The sequence below is a fragment of the Motacilla alba genome, chromosome 8 (assembly GCF_015832195.1).
Source record: "Motacilla alba alba isolate MOTALB_02 chromosome 8, Motacilla_alba_V1.0_pri, whole genome shotgun sequence".
In the NCBI taxonomy this organism is placed as follows: Eukaryota; Metazoa; Chordata; class Aves; order Passeriformes; family Motacillidae; genus Motacilla; species Motacilla alba.
The window spans coordinates 13,117,705-13,138,925 of record NC_052023.1 but is presented as its reverse complement, the minus strand read 5'-3'; the positions used below and the strand labels follow the sequence as shown (position 1 = coordinate 13,138,925).

The window sequence follows — 21,221 nt, the reverse complement described above, 5'->3', positions numbered from 1 at the left end:
ACATGCAGATGAACAACCCATCTCGGCAAAGCTCCTCTGCCAGCTCGGCCCCAGCCAGGCAAGGCTAGGAAGAAAGCTTAGGAAATGATGCAGTGAGCGTGGAAGGCTGCAGAAAATATTTGAATTTTTAGGGACTTTTCATTTATATAGTAGTTGTTTTTTACTTCTGTAAATGTAGGAAGAAAGAGAGGGGGAGGCAGGGTAGTTTTCCAGAAGTATTTCTGAAAATCTGGCCTTAAAATTCAGGGAATTTTAACAGAGCAACGTGCATATCTGCCATGAAAACTGGTGAGATCATGACAAAGATGCAGGAAAGAACTCTGTATATTATACATCAATTACTGAATAATGGAACATGGCATGGAGATGCTATTTTATTACTAAACCAATCTTTTCACCTGCAATCTAGTCAATCAAAATGCTCAAACCCAAAACCAGCCTCAAGTTCTATACGAATATTTGCAATTAAAAATTCGTAAGTCATGTTCTCCTTTTCATTCATTTGTATTCCTCTGTTTATTAAAAGGGCCACAAGAACAGCTGTGGAGACAGACTAACTGGATGAAGTATAGTTTATGAAAAAAATCAGATAAAGAATAGAGACTGCAACTTCTTTAAAAAAATCTTTTTCCTTCCTCATCTCTTTAATTTAACAGCTATTTTAAACACATTTAATAGCAGTGAAGTATTTTTCCTTTTTCCAAAAAGAGCAAAAATATTTTCAAGTAGATGCTATTTCTGTATGAACTTTGAGTTTTATTTCCTGAAATTTAACTTGCATAGCACTAATCTTAATGAAGTGTTTGCCATTTGGTTTTCAGTGAGCAAAATTAGAAAAGTAAAACGGGTATTTCATTTAGTTGTTTTATATCACATTTAACATATCCATACATTTCTTGTGTAATGAGAATAGAAAAGGAAGAATAAACAGGAAGAATCCAAAAATAAGGCACCTACCAATCAAGGCTATTAATACTTCACTTGCCTGAACATTGCATTTCAATTTCAACATATGACACTATCAAACCTAAAAAACCTATTTTCTTATTTTCTTCATTAAAAAGAGACAATTTGAGTCTTATAAATTAAGCCTAGAATATACTATGTTCAGTTTGCCATCCTCAAACTTCAAGTTATCTAATAGAAATTCATTGTACAGTCCATTTAACTCATCTGAAAACCCAAGTAAAAAATAAACTAAAGCTTACCTTCAGTACACTGCAGGAAGCTGATAATGAGCAGAAACCAAAAACTTTGCATTCTGCAGCCAGAAGACACCATTATTGATCCCTGTAAGAATTTTCTTTGTATTCCTTAATGAATCCTGTTATAAAAGCCCAGCATCATCGAAACCAGTAGTCTGCATTATTCATCTTCATACCTGGAGTAGCAGAGGATTTGGAAGAAAAGGAGAAAAAAAAAAATCTATCAGTACCTGAACACCAATAATTTTGAACCAAACTTTTATTCACACGAAGACGGAAATATTTAGTAAAACCTGAGAGTATGCCTGCACTGTAGCTGGGAATTTGGCAGGGTTCTGGGATGTAATCTCTCAAGGTCAATCATCACTAAGCACAATGCCAAATAATGATACGTGTTAAAGTTGAAAGCATGAGCGTTACTGATGTATTTGCACTAAGACACATGAAAAAAAAAAAACCAACAGGAGAACATTTGCACCGAATATAAGAAACTGGACCGGTAGATGAGTTGGCTAAGCTTTTCTGACTGCACAAATCTGACACAACCCGCATTTCCCTACCTCAAAGAACCACAGAAAAATAAATCTAGGGCACTATATATTGTATATATTTATAGATAGATAGATATAGATATGTGTATTATGTATTATATATATATTTATTGGGGATTTGAAACATGGTGTGGCTGAGAACAACACAGCAACTCCCTCAGCACGAAGGCTGAGCAGGTTTGATCCCTGCCATGGTTCTGGTGGTCCCTTCATGCTATACAAAGATTGCTCTCCTTGGATGAGAGAGGCAGTAACAGCTGCTTTGCTGACAAAATACGCCATTTGGTGAGGCAGCCTCTTCATATCACTGCACAGTTAGCTGTATTTCTACACAATAAACATCTTCAGAGAAAAGGGAATAAACAATGGATGAGACCTTCTTCTGTCCTTAGCCTCAGACAAGATTTGTCTCCTACTGAGAAATACGAACTGAACTGCTCCTGTAAACGATGTACCAAAGGAAGAATTCTTCAAGCTATCATTTGCATTTGAAAAATATAATTACAGTGATAGAGTGCAGTAGCTGTGGTAGAAGATTTGACAGCAGAGTGCTCCCTTTTGCTAATGACTCTATTCTCTCACCAGCCAGCTGAGTAACTACACACATCCTCTTCCATATCTCACTGTGTGAAGCTAGGTCATGCTTCAGCCCTGACTATTACAGTTTGGGAAGCTAAAGAAAAATTAACATCCATAGAGGAACAGATTATTTTTAAGTAGAAAGCTGGCTCTACATATTACAGACATGTGAAACAACTCTGGAGAACACTGAGCACTGCAGCAACCACGGATGCAAAGGGCTGAGCCCAGCGTCACATTGGCTTGGTCTTTCCAGGACGAACAAACAGGACTGTGTGGATGTATTGCTGAGATATCTGAAATTAATGTTACTTTAAAACCATGTAACAATGACTGTGTAAAAATTTAAGTGGCAGGATCCAAGGGCCACTTATGATTCTTATGAGTACTAGAGCATGTTAAGGGCTTTAAAAATACATTTACCCTTTTGGCAAGGAGAAGCAGAAAGGATGAAGAGCACAAAATACCAGACACAGAATTTCTATGAAATGTTGATAATTTTTAGAAGTAGCAATGTTAATCATAACCAATGATAAAGTTTGTTCCCTGAGCATACAAACAGTAACAAAACTGACACTCATTTTTCCCATAAGGAGAGAAAGATGGGAATTAACAGAAAACATTATGGAACAATTTCTCTGGCTCTCGATGAAGGCCGTGTGTCTGTGGAAATTATTAAATAGCCCAGCAGGTTTCTTTACTTGGCTCCTCTCTAAGAGAACTGGAGGCATCCCTCTCACAACACAAGTGTGCTTGTGATTCCTCATACAGGGAAATGAAAGAAAACTGACATCTGAGACCATATGATTTTATGTTTATTGATACAAAAAAATGAACTCTTTTTCCAATTTTCAACAACAGCTAGGTGCTCTGCAGTCCCAGGTACTTTTTTTCCACACATATTTCAACAAGAAGCAGGCAACAGCAAACGGAGTGCAGGACGGGCAGAACGTGGCTCTCCCTGGCACACACCCATGTGCCCTGAGGTACAAGGTGTGACCTGAATTTAGACGGCAACACAGGAGGACCCCGAAGTGGTTATGAGGACACAGTCACATTCCAGCTCTAGATCTTTTACATTGGGCTGAGACTCTTTTGTAACTAAAAGAAAATAAATCTAAAAATCCACAAAGGATGCACTGCATTCAGCAGAAATTAAAATTGCAAAGGAGCTCCTGCTGAGTTAAGAAAAAATTGCCACCATGATCTCCAAAATAAAAGCCCTGGAGATAGTTCAGCTAGAATCTTGGGAAGAGTTTGGACTAATTTTTCACCTGTAGCACCCAAAGGAAAAATCATAAAAACTATTCCACACACACTACAGACTAATCAGCGTAATTTCAGTAAGCAATCAGAATAATCCAGGAGAATAGATGATGAATAATAATGGCTAAAAGTGAAATTAAATCAGCCTTCTGATTGCTCTCAGTCTGTCCAGAAGATTTGGACTTCCTGAGACTCAACTTTTATCATTATTTCTATAACATATCACTGCACTCTGAAGTTTTGAGGTATTTCTTCAGCTTCAGCTGGATAGTGACATCCCTTTGCTTTATCATCTTCAGTCATCACTTCCTTGTGGGCCTTTTTAAATTGGAGTGGGGAGGAAAGAGTTATGTCAAATATAAAACCAATAATCAAAGCATCACTTGCAGTAAGACCCAGCATCTCCTTAGGAGATAGTTGCAAAATGTATGTCAAACACTTCGGGGGGTTTTTTTTGGTTTTTTTTTGTTTTTTTTTTTTAATTGAGTAGAGTTCTTGACCTTCTAAACTGACTTAGTCACTTTTATAAGGACCCACAGTTTCTGAAAATATATCAATGCCTTTGAAATACGAAAACCAGCACAAACAATTCAAATAAGAAGAAATTGCAAGCACTTTAAAGAACAATTTTAAGTGTTTTGTGCAATATATTGTTCTCTTTAGATTGCTGTAGCCTACAGGCAGAATTTAACTCAGTGGGCTGCTGCAAAAAGAATTCAAAATAAACTAACCAGCCCCTACCAGATTATCAGTAACACACATTTATCTAAAAACCCAAGAAAAAATGAAACTGTGTGAAAACTGATGCAATTGGATTTGGGTTTGTTTCTTTTCTTTTGAATAAGTTAACATGTTCACAATAAACAAATTTTAATGGAGCCTCTGTATTTGAGAATCTCTGTGTGGCTGGAAGTTAAAGAATGTGCAGTTCCAACCATTCATCAGCATAACAAAAGCTAAACCTGAGAAAGGCATCCAGACATGAGCTGGAGCCAGAGAGCACTCGGACTAAAGACACTGCTGTCAGCCACATCCTTCTGACCATCCATCTATCAGTGATACAGAGACTGTCGGGGGCATCTCACAACAACAACAAATCCCAAACCAAACGAGTAGAAGCAGGAAAAGATGTATTAAGTTACTTCTTTGTAAACAGAAAAAGGAGACCACAGTGAGTGGCTGTCCTGTGCAAATAAGTTATTTCCCCTCAGACCTTAATAAACATTTTGTCTGCATCACTGACTGCTTCAGCCTGTGGGTGGGGCAAAGAGAAACTCCCTAGAGCAAAATCTTGCTTGAATTTCAGAGTGCAATAAAAGCTGCCCAGAAAATTTCAGTTGTAACTTAAATCCCTACCTCTGGGCCATACTGCAATCTCCCACAGGAAAAAAAAAAACAAAAAAAAAACAACCCCTTGCTGGAAGCAGAGTGGTTCACCTTGTTAAGATTCTTCTCATATGCACTGTCAAAGAAGGCTAGATCAGGAATAGAAATGTTAATGTTCAAACCCATAACACTGCAAAAGTACTGGGCATCTCTTCATACTGTATTCATAAGCTGTGCTCCAAGTCCTGAATATCTCAGTGCCCCCGCCTTGCTTCCTTGTTCTTCTGTGCTTCTGAAACTCCACACAGACGGAACACGACCGCAGCAGAATACATGCCACTGCTGGCCATCCCTCTCCCCGCAACATTGCTCAAGAGCACCCCAGAGATAAGAGAAAGCTGCTCCAAGCATGCTCCTTGAAATACTTTTATCTTTGAAGAGAAAGACCTCTAAAGGACTGTCGCGTCCCAACTCTACTCTGTTTAACCTTCCCAAGGTTTTATTTTCAAAAGCCAAAAAAGGGTCTTTTAAGAGCTTCCGGACAACTGACACAGCATGCTCAAAAGCTGCCTTTTCCCTCCTGTTCTATACAGCTTTTCAGGCAATTAAGACAAAGGAGAACACAGAGATCTTTCCAGCTAAGCAAGGATGTTTTTCTTTAGCTAAAAGTCATTCAGACTAATGCTGATGTATTTTAGAGTATAGTGCTTAATTTTCCAAATCATTTTAGAAACACCGCAGAGCACTTGCAACCTCAGTGACGCTTTAACACCCCTATTACAGAAATAAAATTTGTACCAGCTTTACAGATGCTGAGGCACACGGAGGTAAGGAACATCAGGCATAGCTGCACAGCTCATACGTGCCAAGGAACTAGCAGGACCAGGCAGTCCTTATTATAAATCCTGTGCGACCTACCTTGCCACACAAGCAGCACCCCCACTGCCTTTCATAACCCAGTTTATGAAACTGAGTAATTCTGTAATATATATGAGCCATTCTGCAGAGGAAAGGAGGGGGCAGAGAAGGCAAGGGTGAATAGATATATATTCATACAATATAATAGACTACGCAGCCTCCTGAGAAATCATGCGTCCATGTGCTTTCTCATCATGAGGCTTTCCCAATTTAAAAAAACCAAAAAGTTAAACTTACTATAATCTGTAACACAAGAATTTAATTAGTGAAGTGTGATTAGTAAAACTGTCTAAGCCGCATTAGTAAAATCCTCAAATGAGACTAATACTGTTTATGATCCAAGAGCTACCATTTTCTACATATCTGCAATAAGATCCAGCTCTAGTTTTCAACATCGAACATGTCTTCAGATGCATTCAACATGAGTTATTCCTAAGTTTTCAATATGCTAATTCAAAATTGATTTACATTAATAATGCCACATTAGTGCTACAGTACCAGATTGTTGAAAATCTGGTTATGAGTTTTAGCTATGAGACCTTACAAAAAACCCCCTGACAACAATCAAGACTTCTTATCTAGTAAGCCTCCTTCTACTGCCTACGATAAACAACCAATGCCTGATCTCTATATTGCAAGGTGAAAGAAAAGGCTCTGATCCATCTAAAATGGCTAAAAAATACTTCCTTTTCATTAAAGCAATTTAATGCTCAAAAGGTAGCAGGGAGTCTTATCTACACTTCTGTATTCAACATTCCCTATTAATTGTCACCTTGAACATTGGACTTCTAACCCAAAACATTTCTTCCCAAATTACATGGAAAGAATACAGTATGAGGGAAGGGAATAATACAGTAAGAGCAAGACTTGACCAAGGTCACCCAATCTTGCTACAAAAAAATTACTTCAATGCATTCAGCTGCATTGTGCTCTGAAGTTACATGCTAATGCCTGATGAATGCCTGAAACAGTGAGCAATAAATGTGTACCCTAAAATTGACAAAGACCCCGGAAACACCCACCCCACCCCGAGTTCCCAGCTCTTCAGTGTAATGGATCATTCAAAATATCCAATCTACCTATGCAAGACATGACACTAAACAGTGCACTGACACTATTTCACCAGCGGAACATTGCAATTTAGTCCATCAGTCCTCAGCACCTCAGTGGTCTACCACAATCATTCACAGAGAAAATAAATAGGATTTGAGAGGAAAAGACAAAGATTTTCCTTTCTCATCAGCACTCTAATTCAGCTTGGCCTCACTCTTGTGTTTTACAGACACGTTACACAGCGGTCCATTCCCAACAAGCCAGCTTTGCCCCTTGTTAACACAGGATAAAGCCTGGACACTCAAGGGAGTTTTCATTCAATAAGCCAGCAAAATAAACCTTTGCTAGCGCTAATAAGAATGGCTTTTTTTGGCTCCAGGCACTCTCCTTTTGCCAAGTCTGAATTTCTCTTTTTGCCTTTGATAAATGCTCAGAATCGAGGGGGGGTAAGGGTGGACGGGGCGTGTCACTCAATCCTCATTGCAAATTCCCTGTATTTCACCTGAATCACCTCATCCTGCTACATGAGACCACCTCGACACAAGCAGTGCAGGTAAAACCTTTCTACCACTTCTGCCCTCAGTGTCACTACAGCTTCCTGGGGACTCAAAGATAATTCCCCACCATCAAAAGAAGGGGGGAGGGAAAGGGATGCTGGAAGTCAATTACAACCGTTATCGGCTGTAATATCTCAGTGTCATGCTGAGCATGTTAAATATGCTGATCACTGTGGACACCAGAGGCACAATCTGAGGCTGTTTGCCATTCTCTTCATTAAACTGCAAAACAAATAGCTCCCATTTTCAAACCTATGTAGGACAGATTTTATGAACATCAAAAATAAACAAGAAAATAATGAGTATCTTTACGGAAGCAGTGAGAACCATATGACAAACCTAAAGAAGCAATTGTAACAGCTGAAGAAAATTCAAAGGCTTTTCAAACTTCTCAGAGAAGAGAAATCCTCAAAATAATCTATTTATATTAAAGATCTCATTTCTTTCCCTTGGAAAAAAAAAATCACTAGACTAACATCAACCAAAGCCATAGCAGTCTTGTAAGACAGGAAACTGTTTGTTGACAGCCTTGACAAGGCTTTGCAGAGGCCCGTATTTCTCAAAGCTGTTATGCCACTTAGCTGATTTTTTTTTCCCTTCCACTGTTTTTCACAGCTGAGAACTTGTTTGAAGTGGAAGTAGACTGAAAAACAAAACAAACAGAACTAAGTCCTGGGACTGTGGTCAGACATGTCGGTACCTGTGAAGCGACATGGTGTTTCTCTAATTGACTGCAAGGATTTCAACACACCTGATCTGCTTTATGCCCACTAGGCCCTGGGCTTAGGCAGGGAGATGAGCTCTGATACTGAGTACGGAATCCAGCTCTGGGGCCCCCAAGATATGAATTATGTGGACCTTTTGGAGGAGGTCCAGAGGAGGCCACAAAGATGACCAGGAGGCTGGAACACCTTTGCCATGCAGACAGGCTGAGAGCTGGGGCTGTTCAGCCTGGAGAAGGTTCTGGGCAGACCTTATAGTAGCCTTCTAGTACCTAAAGGGGCACATGAGAGCTGGAAAGTGACTTATTACAAGAGCCTGCAGTGATAGGACAAGGGGGAATGGCTTTGAACTGAAAGAGGGTAAATCTAGAGTAGATGTTTGGAAGCTTCTCCTCACTGTGAGGGTGGTGAGGGGCTGTAACAGGGTCACAGACGCCACATCCATGGAAGCGTTTTAAGACCAGGTTGGATGCGGCTTTGGGCAACCTGGCCTGGCAGCTCTTCTCCCCAGCCATGGAAGGGGAGTTGGAATTAGATGATAATTTAAAGTCCCTTCCAACCCAAACTGTGCTATGATTCTGTCTTTCACAGCTGACACTGAAGTAAGACAACTCCGCAGACCAGCACAGAGCCAGCAAAACACCCACGCGTTACTCACTTCCAAAATAAAATCAAGTTACAGGCAAGAGCAGACAAGAACACATTTTTATCATGCATGTACAGCACTTTTATCCATGCCATAACCGGGTTAATGGGGGCTGTATTGCCCCAACACACTGGACCTCCTGGGGGACAGCTGTGCTGCAGCCTCGGCATTTGATATTCAAGCACTGACCTCAGTTTGGTAGCATCAATTCCCTGGAAACTACTGCACTGAAAACTTCTTTTCTGGGCACGTGCCAAGGAATATTATCAAAAAGATTCATGAAGCTGCTGGTTTAACATTCATTTTAAAGCACCCATTTTCTATCAGTTGTACTTATAATAATATTAAGTGGTCTGTATTCAATATAAATTATATTGTTCCAGTTTCAGGAACAAGCTTGAGTGTGCAGCAAAATCACTTTTGATTATTTAAAAAGATTCTATCAAAACCCTTTGTTATCAGAGAGATACCAACTCTTTATAAGCAACTGAGAAATATTTACCAGTTTAAAGTCAGAAGCAATGGGCACATAGATATAGTCACCATGCACTGAGTGTAGTTTGGGCAGATCTTTGCTTGGAGAGGAACATTAACATCTGTGAGACCATGGCCTAATCCTTGTGCAGTGAAATATGAATCAAAATCAATGGTGGCACCCAAGATGTAATCTCTGCTGTGTTTGGCTCACTGCACTGAATCTGTGACTCATAAATCATTGTTACTAGCCATTCAGTGAAATCAATATTCAGATTCCCTCTTGGTCTATACATATGACCACTAAATGAAATAACAATGACCAAAATATGTCATATATTAGGTTATCAATATTACCAGAAGGGTTTTCTTGGGAGCAATGAGATAATCTAGGATAAAATACATCAGATGAGCATGCAAAGAAATGTGAAAAAATCTGTGACTATATATAGAGAGGAGGAGAAAGGAAATTTTAAATATTTCTTCTTCCATCATATGCTAAAGTATTAGAACTTATCATAGCATCACAACAATGCATTTTATGAAAGACCATTTCAATAACGCATGCTTTTAACCATGTTTTAAAACATGCTATACCTAAGTATTTTTTTCTTCTTTCAAATAACCCCTTCTTACATTATTCCTAACTTTGTTTCTTTTCTCTGAAGCACTATTAATATTATCATGATCAGAGTGTATGCTTTCTTTCAAGCAGCTTGATGATCAGGACATTTAGAAGACCACATCTTAGTTCCACTAAAAATCACTACCACCAAATAAACTTCCAGGAGTAATTCCATAAACCTGGATTTTCCAAACCATTTACAAACCATTTAGCTATTAAAAGGTAATGGCTTATGTCTTCCATAGAAACCTGAGAAGTGCTGTGTGCTACCATCTCATACTTGGCCACGAGCCACAACAAAATATTTAGTTTTGACAACAGAAGAAGGGAAGAAGTCTTTAACTGCTTTCTAAGCAGACAAGAGATTCTCCAGGCAAGTATGACTTACAGGTAGAAACTGCACTGAATTTACGTAAGCCTTTGGAGGACTTCTGCGCAGACTTCCCAAGTACAAAAAAAAAGCAGGCAGTGCCAGCAGACACATCTTTCATGTTCACCCCTTTTACATACTCAGAGCACTTAGAAGGCTGAAAATCCTAAAATCGTGAAATAAAAATCAACAGACTGCTCGGTTTTCTCCTGTTGTAACTGGCTTTTCTCATACACACATTCAAGACAAGAGCTCAAGGGTGAGAAGCCCTGTATGACAGCACTGCACACACCACTCTCTTCCTTGTGCCTACACACAAACATACTGCTGAATTAAATTACACACCTACTGCTTGCATATCATCAAGGATGTGAGAAACGTGTGTAACAAATTTGGCAAATAACTCTACAGGATCTATTCAGAAAGGGCCTGATTCAGCAATGAAACAAAGGATTCAATGCTCTTACTGGATGATGGGCTCTGCAAGGACATACAAGTTACCGAGGTGTATAATAGTGCAAGAGTGCTGTAGTTAAGAGTATTTTCTTGTACAATTTAATAAGCAATGAGCATTCAGGTGACTATTCTTAACTATGCAAGACAGCTGAATAAGTACCAGTCATTCATGAGAGCTGCAACATTCTTTCAGTTGGGGAAAACTGGGCTTTCTTATTTATTCAAACTATAATAGAAAAAAAAATCCATTATTTTTTATTCCTTTTGTAGAAAGTCTAAGTCAGGAAACTATAACGATTACATTTGGAGAAGTTACAAGCAAGAACTCTAAATTACAATACAGCAGGAAGGCTCCTTCTACTTGCATGTACCACTGTTTCAAACTCTTCTCCCTAGCAGCCTACATAACATTTTCTCTTCTGCAGAGAAATTTCTGAACAGAAAAAAAGAAAAACTTCCCATGTATTGTGGAAACAGTGAAGGTCTCTTCCATGCATGGTGAAAAGGGAAGTGTGAAGTGATATCTTTTAAATATTAAACAAAATGGAATATGAGTTATCTCCAGCACTGCCATGCCAGCCACCGCGAGCACTTGAGGACAAAGTATCCTGAAATTGCTTTCATGCAAAGAATTTTTAAAAAGAATGAACACTTTTTAAAGTATTCAAGAGAATGAACTCTTTCCATTGAAATGACTGAAAACATTATATTTCCTGTACATTTAAATTTTTTTAATCATCCATACAGCACAGATGAAATTTAAGATACATTTTTAACACATTTTTTAGCAGCAATGTGACCTCTGATGTTCTGTGGTTTCATCAAGCAGACCAAACCACACATTTACAATTTCTTTTAAATAATATAGCTCTTCATGGCTCAATGTGACTATGACACTGTTACTTTGGAAAATATTCTATTTTTCATTAATTAGGTCACATTATGATTTTAGATGATAATTTATTTAGCCTTTCATGATTATAAATACTTATTGGCTTCTATTTTGTATTCTTTTACTAGAAATTAAAGAGAATTGTTTTTTTATTAAAACCCTGCTCTTCATATGTTCTGCTGCAGTTCATGAACTGTATGTGCAACTAAAGAAAAAAAATTAGTCTACATTTGTCTATCAACAGTATTTATAAGCGAGAGAGTGGAAAGATTACAAAATTTTAATAAGAACATTATATTATAGCAGAAATAATCTAGGTGTTTTATTGGGAAGTGAAGTGGATTACCGTAAATGAAATTTTTAAATGTCCTTTCCATTTTATAGATAACACAAAATGACTCTTTTCATGTCTCCAGCGATAAGGATACATGTGCCACACATTTAAATAGTGCCTTCACCCTATCCAACCCGGCTCATGAATTAATAATTCAGTGACATTAATACAAGAAGATAAATGATAAAGAGGTTATAGAAAAAGGGCCAGTGGTACACATATACTTCTTTTAAAACAGCTAATACCTCTCTGCCAATTACAGTTAGAACTTTTTTACAGTTTTCAATGGCATTTTTACAATCTAAATAGCAGCTTATGCACACACAATTTCACACAACTCAAGCTTAATAAATCTCCTGCTGCTACCAAACAATCATTCTGGGGGATTAAAGTGCAACATCTGCTAACATTAATAAGCATTTTACATAGCAATATGTATAAAAGCAGTTGCTATCAGTCTTCTGAAAAAGCTTCCAGACTGGTTTGGCATAAATTACAGCTTTATCGTTCAACTGCTACCTTCAGCTTACGGCAGCAATAAGGTAGCTATAATGCTGGAAAACCCAAGGAAATTATATATATGGACGCTATTATCCTTTGTAGTGCAACAATTTTCAAAATACTTGAAAAATAAACAAAAAAAATGTATATATGCAAAGAACTTCAGGAAAGAACCTGGTAAAGTCACATAATTTCACTACTTAGAAGAAACCAAAGCTACTAATCTGTTTGCAAGAAAAAAATTTCTCTCCTAATAGCAGTTATAACTTTCTAATCCACCTTGGGCTTTTTAAATTTTTATTTGTATTTCTACCAAAGCAGCATCTACTGTGAAAGAATGCCTGCCTTTCCAAGGAGTAAAATAAATATCGGGGGGTTTATTTAATTAGGAATTCCAGCATACATTTTTAGGTAGAATTTGGCAAATGAGCATGCTTTGGAGTCGAGAGACGTGTAACATCAGCTTGAGCCAAGAACACAGTTGGCAAAAGCGGCACAAACTTTTACTTGCAGCCCTGCCAAGGCAACTCAAGCCCTGCAGTTCAGCTGTGGACAGCTGAATGCCAGAGCCTGCCAATCACCCTTCTCTGGAGTGAAGGAAATGAACAAAGTCATATTCTAGCTTTTAAAAAAAACACAGGGAGGTAAAGTATTTCAGACTCTCACTGCATAAGCACTACTACCCTGGTATTTTTTAGAAACTGAAAAGAATCAATAGTCAACATTGCAATAATAGATATGATAACACTTTGAATGCCTTTTTAGAGCTCCCCAAGATAATTTTGTCGTGTGGACACATGGGCCAATATCTACAAGCTCATTTCTTTCCTTCATGAAAGAATAAATTTGTATAGAAAGCATTCATTTATAGAAAAGAACAGCAGACTGGATCAAATACATATGTAGAAATTATTTAACACACTAGGTTTAATTATCACTTAATGTCCCCTGATTAACATCAAGATTTGCTTGAATAGGATTGTTTTAACATTATTTTTAAGTCAAAACATTGCTTTAAAAATTACTATTATCATATTCTTCTGACATCGCCCACATTCTTACTTGACACGTTTTAAGAGAGATGAAGAAAATCAAAGCAGTAAGATAAAATATTCCAGCAATGCCAGTGCTTGACAACTAACACTCAGGGCCTTTTGATGATATCAGGCTTTAAAAGTACCCAGAACTAGGGCTGAAGCCAGGCTTAGCTGAGAGAAAAGCAGTTATTAAAGGACAGCAGGAAAAAGCTTAAAACAAAAGGGAAGCACTTTTAGTATCTACTTTTCCTCAAACTGATGGTTTCTTAAGCTGAAGTCCGCACCTGAAATTCCCATCCACATTTCAAAGATTGGAATCACTGTTGCCAGAGGAAGCACATGAGGATTAAGAACCAGGTGCCTCAGTGCCACAGTCTTCCTTAAATACAGCTTGAATTTTAGATTGCCGTTGTAAAATAAGTTTTTATGAAGTTACTGTGTACTACCTTTAAAAACACATCTTTATATTAAAGTGATAATTTCTCCTTTTTTTTTTTATTTTAGAATAAAATCATATTGGCACATGATTTTCTTTTCAGGCTATTCCTGCACCCGCACTCTAATTTTCACATCAGACATATCCCCGCCATGTGCCAGCCTTACATGTTCTGGAAGATTTACTGCTGCTGTGATAGTCTCATGGCTATTTCAAATCCAGGTCACAACTTTCCACAGCTACTTAGATTAACGTTTGCAATTTAATCTATTTTAACACAAGAATTCAACAGCGCTGAGACAAAAATGAGGTGACTTTTTTCTCAAAGATGACTGAATATTAAATATGAAATTTAACAGGTTGTAATCATAACAGTTTGTAAACACTGTAATATATATGTCTGCCCTAATTTAGTAAGATGGAATTCTCAAGCAACACTTATCAAACTGAGCACAAAAAAATTGTTCTGGCGTTTCACTAAATTAAAATCTTCAGTCCCCACAGCCAGAATGCACAAATTTAGATTTTATTAATACCTTAAATCAAACTCACTTTTATGAAAGGCAATTTACAAGTCATCGTCTCTTCCAACAGCCAAGAACAGAACAGGGTCTTAAGCATATTTTTACAGACACTTTGATGACAGTCTAACCTTTTGCTCTGATTGCTACTTTTAACAAAAATAGCGTTTTCTTTGAAATCCAGAAAACTCTTGTTTTCGTGAATATAGCTTTAAGCCCTCGGTGACAGAGTGGCTGACAGCTCAACAGATAGAAAGCAAATTTAAGAGAAGCTGTCCCTGTTAAGAAAATGCATGCCATTTTACCAGCTTCTTATTCAGCAATCTCAAAAACTCCAAATTTATCTAGATCACCGGATTTCACATCTTGCCCAAAGACATTGTGCCAAACCTCCACACTCACAAAATGATGCTACTTATACACATGTTCAGCAAGCCACCTTGATTTAACTTGGGCTCTGTGTACTCTAATATTTTAAAATCCTAACACTAAATAACAGCAGCGAGCATTACAGGCACTTCTGCAATAGATTGCAAATCAGATGCACAATGAAATCATCATCATCATCAGGCAGATGATGCCTCGTGCTGCCAGCTACTCACCAGAAATCAGTGAGAGTCACACCATGGGGCCGGGAGGGAAAAAAAGGAAAGGGGAAAAAAAAAAAAGAAAAAAGAGAAGGGAAAAAATAAAAAAGCAAGTGAGCAGGCAGAGCGGGAAGACGGCATTCCCCCAGGTAGTTTCGAGTGCAGAGGAAGCGGGAAAGCCCTCGGGTAGGGCGTGGAAGGCAGCAGATGGGAAGGGAAGGCCCGAGCGCAGAGCCCCGCGGAGCGGGCAGGCTCTCCCGGCCCGCCGCGGGAGCGCGGGGAGCGGAGCAGGGCTGGCAGCAAGGAACAGCCAGCAGGGATCACAAAACACACACGGCACCGCACAGGGAAGGGAGCGAGCTGAGCGCAATGTGATTTCCTTCAAGCGGACTGCCGGCATTGGGGATCGGCTGCCCATAACCCAACGTGCAGAACTTCCTCCTCTCCAGGACACGGCTGCAAGCGACACGGACTGCAACTATCTGCTTTAGCATCCACAGGAAAAGCCCACCAATCTACATCAGACCCACGAAACTCTCTGACAAGTGAGTCAAGGCAGTAATGAACGTGGACACTAACGCGGACACTCGATGCTGTGAGAGGCGCCACACGCACAATGCGCAATGAGGTGAATGTCTGCATCCCTTACGCGCACACAAATATTTTGAAACATTTGCCATGCTGCAAGTAATCATTTTCTATAAATGGCTGATGATTTCACACTGCCATTGCAATATTCTGTAAGTGGCTAATGATTTCACAGTGGCATAATAATAATATTAATTTTAAAAAAGCTGACCACAATTTCAACAGATCCATTGCCCATTCTGGGAATTTTTGTTTGTTTGTTTGTTTAAAAATCAAATCCAGGAGAGGTTGTGACAGTAATAAGTGTACAGCTTACTTACGGGTCACTATTGGGCTGAACTAAGATTTTATTTCTGGAAGAAAAAAAAAAAAAAAACAAGACAGGACGATGAATAATACAGATGAAAATGGACAGGAAAAAACCAAGTCAATCTAAAGGTCCATCTTCTCAGATACGTAAGAAGTGACAGACAGAGGCACGACAGAACACTTCACCTGACGCTGCTTGGTTATCAACATATTCTCCAGAAGTTATTCAGTTTTATTTTAATATCTCTTCAGTCAAAAGGTGATTTGACATTTTTGACCTAAAAATAGCATTTTACAGTTTTTTAAAAATAAAAATATCTAGTCCAAGACTACCAAGAAGAGCTTGCAGCAAGCACAGTGGAAGTTTTCAACAGTTAGAGATTTCACCCTAATGATTTCTTGTCTCCAAAATAAAAAACAAATCCACTGTGACAGTATTATTTTACAACAGAAATTTTTAGTTTTTCCACGGTGTTGTTATTTACTAACCAGAACATATAGCTGTGCAGTCCAGCTAGCTGAGAGCAGAATGAAGGGAGGCTCTTCCTAGCTAGCAGCGACCTTCATCCATGACTCTGGACACACATTTCTTCTCCTGATCTCACAAATTTTATCACAACAGACACTGGACACTTTTTATTTTTAAGTAAGTAGTATTTTAACAAAGACACAGACATATGTGTACTCAAGTATATAAACATTCATGAGCAGATATTTACTTAGGATTGGTAAAACTTTGTTGTTATTTAATTCACTTTTGAAAATATTTGTAAAACACACAGTGTCTAAGAACAGCTTAAGACAGATGAATGTATTTTTAATTTTAGCTAACTATTTTCAAATATTTAATTATGCTACTAAGTTTTGCATTTCTGTCTAGGAAAGTATTTGTCTTGCAATGGCCACTAACAGTTTTAACTTCCAAACAGTTAGTACTGATTACTTCAACATCCACAGAGCACCAATTTCTGAAAACCTGAACTTACACACAAGTTTCCTACTTCCCATTTTTAGCCCCACTCAATAAGCCATTATTATGATTTTTTTGTGTGTGTTATAATTCTATTACAGGTACTGGAATACAACTTATTAAACAAGGATTGAACAGACTGTGGTGGGAGGAAAAGTACCACTGCTCTTCCACTAAGGACCAAAACATCAATAATTCAAGTTGATTGGGAAACACTATTCAAGCAGACAATTAATTTTTAAGAATGCGGTAGAGATAGTAACAAACATTGCAAAACAATTTTAAATTTTACAAGACTCATCAACAAAGCTTACAAATATGAAACTTTTGAAATAACAAAAATCTACACCTCTTCTTGCTCCAGGTTAAAGGAAAATGGACTCTAGGAAACATTCTGGAATCCAGCCAGCAAAACTACGAGCATCACCTGTGACCCCTGCTGCACAGGGAGGATACCCCCAGAAATTCACTAGAACTGAAGAACACCTGAGAACCCAGCGACTTAAGGAAAGAAAAAAGAAAACAACAGTCTACCAGGCAAAATTAAAATTGCTAAATGCACCTATCCACTAAGGTGACTCCATTTCCAACGCACTCATAAAACCACACGGGCTCCAGACACGCCAGTGGCCGAGACGCTCCCGCAAGCTTCCCCGGGTGCCCGCACCGCTCCCTTGCAGCCCTGCACAGCAAGCCCGGCCAGAGCCTCCCCAGCCCCAGCACACGTGTGCCCTTTCCAGGAAGGGAGATGAGTAAATCTGTGTTTCCTATGGAGCACAGGAAGAACCTTTCTGCTCATAAGAGCTCTTACTGTTTCCATAGTGAATGTCATTTACATGATGGGATTATAAAGGTTCCCACATGAAAATGCATCTCTGGCATGACTACATTCTTTCAAGTTACTTTTCCTCCCACTTGCTATAGTTCCTAGGTGAAAGGAAAATATTGACAAAAACAGGACATGAGGGGGACAAAAGATAACCACAGACTGAAAAATATGAAACTGTCAAGCCATTTATAATTCTTTTTTTTTTAAACTTTAACTCCTCACGGCAACTGGGCAGCCTGAGATCAACTACACAGGGTAAAACACTTTAATTTATAGCCTAAGGCTTCTTCCATGTTTAAGAGGAAGGAGCATGTAAAGAAATACAATATCTTTCTCAGCCCGTCTGTTCTTTGAAATGTCTTCATTAAAATGGAGATTTTGACTTTTTGACTGTGAATAACAGAAAAAGGACAAACCTGGTTTCCAAGGATCTTCATCTGCAGACAGCACACACAAAGCTCCCCCTTCATTCTCACAGATCACACTCATGTATCATGGACAGGTTTTCAGGCGGAAGGGCAGATGGGACCACCTCCAGCTCATGATGATTAGCTAAATTAGTCCTAAGTACACTTTCATTTTATCATGAAGCAACTGAGAGAATAAAACTGAGAATGTGGACCTGCAGGACAGAAGGATTCATACTTTCCTAGAACCAAGGGGCAGCCATGGCAGAGACCACTACTGCACCCGGGATGGCACAGGCCATGCCACCAGAGAGCTACAACTCAACTCACAAAACTACAGTAATAAAGCTGTTCCTTCCTTTTTTTTTTTTTTTTTTGAGGAGGAGGAGGATGGGAAGAGGTGGAAATCTTGAATACACTGGCATTCAGTGTTTCACCAATACTGCAGTAAAAACACAACTTGTTCAATGGTCATATGAACTTGAGTGAATGTCAGAGGACGATACCAGGGCTACTCCTTTAGAGCATCTGTGAGCCCCAAACAAATTCCACTGAGCATACCTACCCAGCTAGCATAGCAGCAGCTAATACTTCATACATGCACAAGATCTGAGCAGTTCTCTTTTAAGTAACTTAAATAATGGCTGTAATTAAGTAGTTAAGGATATATTAATCCTATCTCTCAGCTTTGCAGAGGTTGTGAACACAGTTGTGCAAGCTGCTTAACCACAGCACCAAAATAGCAGCAAATTTTCTCACTGCCCCACATATTTTTTGTAAACCCTTACCAATTAGTTTTAATAATCTGTTAATGCTGCAGCTTTATTTGGTGCATTGGTTATTATGCATCTATTTAAAATACAAAAAAAAAAACCTCAACCTGGACATCTTCCAGCAGACCTACTAAATTTTTTTCATTTATTTGAGTGTGATTCAATTAACATTAGGACTTTGGTAACTTTTTTTTAATATGTAAAATCGTATTAAACAAAAAGTATTGTTTTAAATAATTGTTTCATATACTGAGGGATTCTCTGTGGAAAATACGCAAGAACTAAGATTAACTGACTATGGAATCTGGGGGTATATTAAGCTAAATATAATTTAAATAAACCAAAATTTTCAATTGGCTGGTAATTAGATAGATAGCACAAAGATGCTGACTTAACTGTTGGTCCCTATAGTCTTATTTTTGTATTTTAAAATTAAAATCTGTTCAAGCAGTATTTGCTTATCATGCCACTGACCAAAAAAACACTGTAATCAGAAATAATATCATTAGAAGTGAAGACACAGGAAGAATAGAGGAATTACTGTACAGGTGACAGAAGCATAAGGAAGAATTTTATTCACAGGTATACTTAAAAGGTTATATTGGTTTTATGTGCTCTGCTCGGCAGATTTTTCAGTCATGAGCCAAGAACTACTGATTACTTGCATCCCATTTGCCAAATACAAAAGCTTTATTAGTCATAACAGCATGGCTGTTCCAAACAGACAAAGAGATATAAATAATAATGAAAAAGACAGAAGAAAAAGACTTGCCCCTTCTTCAGGGTTAGTTGTCTGTGGGCACTTAAGTATGACTTAGTGTGGCTTCATTTCTAATGCACACTACAAGTAAAATGACTACAGTGTGGATTTGTGCTTTGATTTGTTGTCTTGCAAACAGAAGAATACTGATTTTAATAGGCCATTCATTATGGCATTTCTACAAAAAGAAAAATGGTTAATCTATCTCACAGTTATGTATACACATTCTGAATATGTTTCAGGAGAGCACATAAGGCTAACAATTTGGTAAGAATATTTCTGCATATATTTTCCTCTTTCAAACGTAGAAATTGTATTCTGAAACATCAGACAACTTTTAAAATGATAAATCCATGTAAAACAAATCCCCTGCAATTTATTTTAATACTTTCAAAATTAATTACAAATACTTGTAATATTAAAGTGTGGATACAATGCTTTACCTCTTACTGAATTTTTATGCATTATTCACCCTCTTATTCTAAGTACTGGCTTCTTCTTAACTTGGGTATAACAAGCCAAGCACTGCCCTCAACAATGCAGTCACAGTTCACGCTCCTAAATCGGCTGGAGCTCCACTTTCACTGGGGGTAACATTCATCCTTTTGTGTCTTCTTTTTACTTACAGACAAAAGATACCATCGCTTTCCACAGTTCAAAATGAATGCAATGTGAAGCCAACCTAAGAACCCACAGGAGTTTGTCTAAAATAGAAAATGTTACTCTTCTTCTGAACACAAAACTACAGACAAAGTTCCAGAATTCTGCACTAGATACAACATGCATGGGCTACTGGTCACAGATGAAGCCATACGCTGCTACCATGATAACAAAAATAATGAAGTTTTGAGTATTAACTTTAAAGCAGCTTTGAGGTCCCAGTTATTTTGCAGCAATAAACTAGCACATTTTCAGAAGCAGAATATATCACGTCAAAAGAAATCTTTTCTCTGGTGATCAATAACAATTCATAACAGATGGGTTTGAATCTTTCTATAGAAACTCTTACACATAGAATTAATCCAAAGCATCCAGGAAATGTGTCTTACAAATTTAACCAATACTACCACTGCATGTCTACAATGTATGCAACATGTACTGGAAGTTTCTTATACAATAAGAATTGCCATCTATATAGATGGCAATTTTCTTAATTTGGAATTACCTTATTCTAATTTTGGCAAAGGAAATCAGGGAAAGAAAGGTATTTTGTTTGTTTAAACATTCATTATTTCAGTATTTACTGAATTATAGCTGAAGAGACCATCTTGAAATATGTGGCTGTTTCATCACACTCTGCCATGCAGACTGGTGTGCTACTCAATGCAGTTATTCATAAATAACTACATAACCTAATGCATTTTGTTCAATTAGTCCCCATAAATGTTTTTTATTGACAAAACATAATTTAGTTTTATTAAATGTGACTGGAACATTGCTTCTGCCAAGTAAGTGAGTATTAATGTCTCACTTTTTTGTTTTTTTAAAAAACAGATGGAAAATTTTAAGAATTAAGGAACAGCTTGAAT

The 21,221-nt window shown here is 38.0% G+C and overlaps 1 protein-coding gene across 34 annotated transcripts in view; it reads right to left on the bottom strand.

Annotated features, from left to right (window-relative positions):
• Positions 1-21,221, bottom strand: part of ADGRL2 (adhesion G protein-coupled receptor L2) — a 388,299-nt gene that overhangs the window by 125,406 nt on the left and 241,672 nt on the right. For all 34 annotated transcript variants that reach the window (XM_038143904.1, XM_038143888.1, XM_038143903.1 and 31 more), the window contains one exon: positions 1,209-1,381. In XM_038143904.1, the coding sequence (XP_037999832.1) occupies positions 1,209-1,281 (73 nt within the window). In that variant the 5' untranslated portion in view covers positions 1,282-1,381. The remainder of the gene's footprint in view (positions 1-1,208; positions 1,382-21,221) is intronic.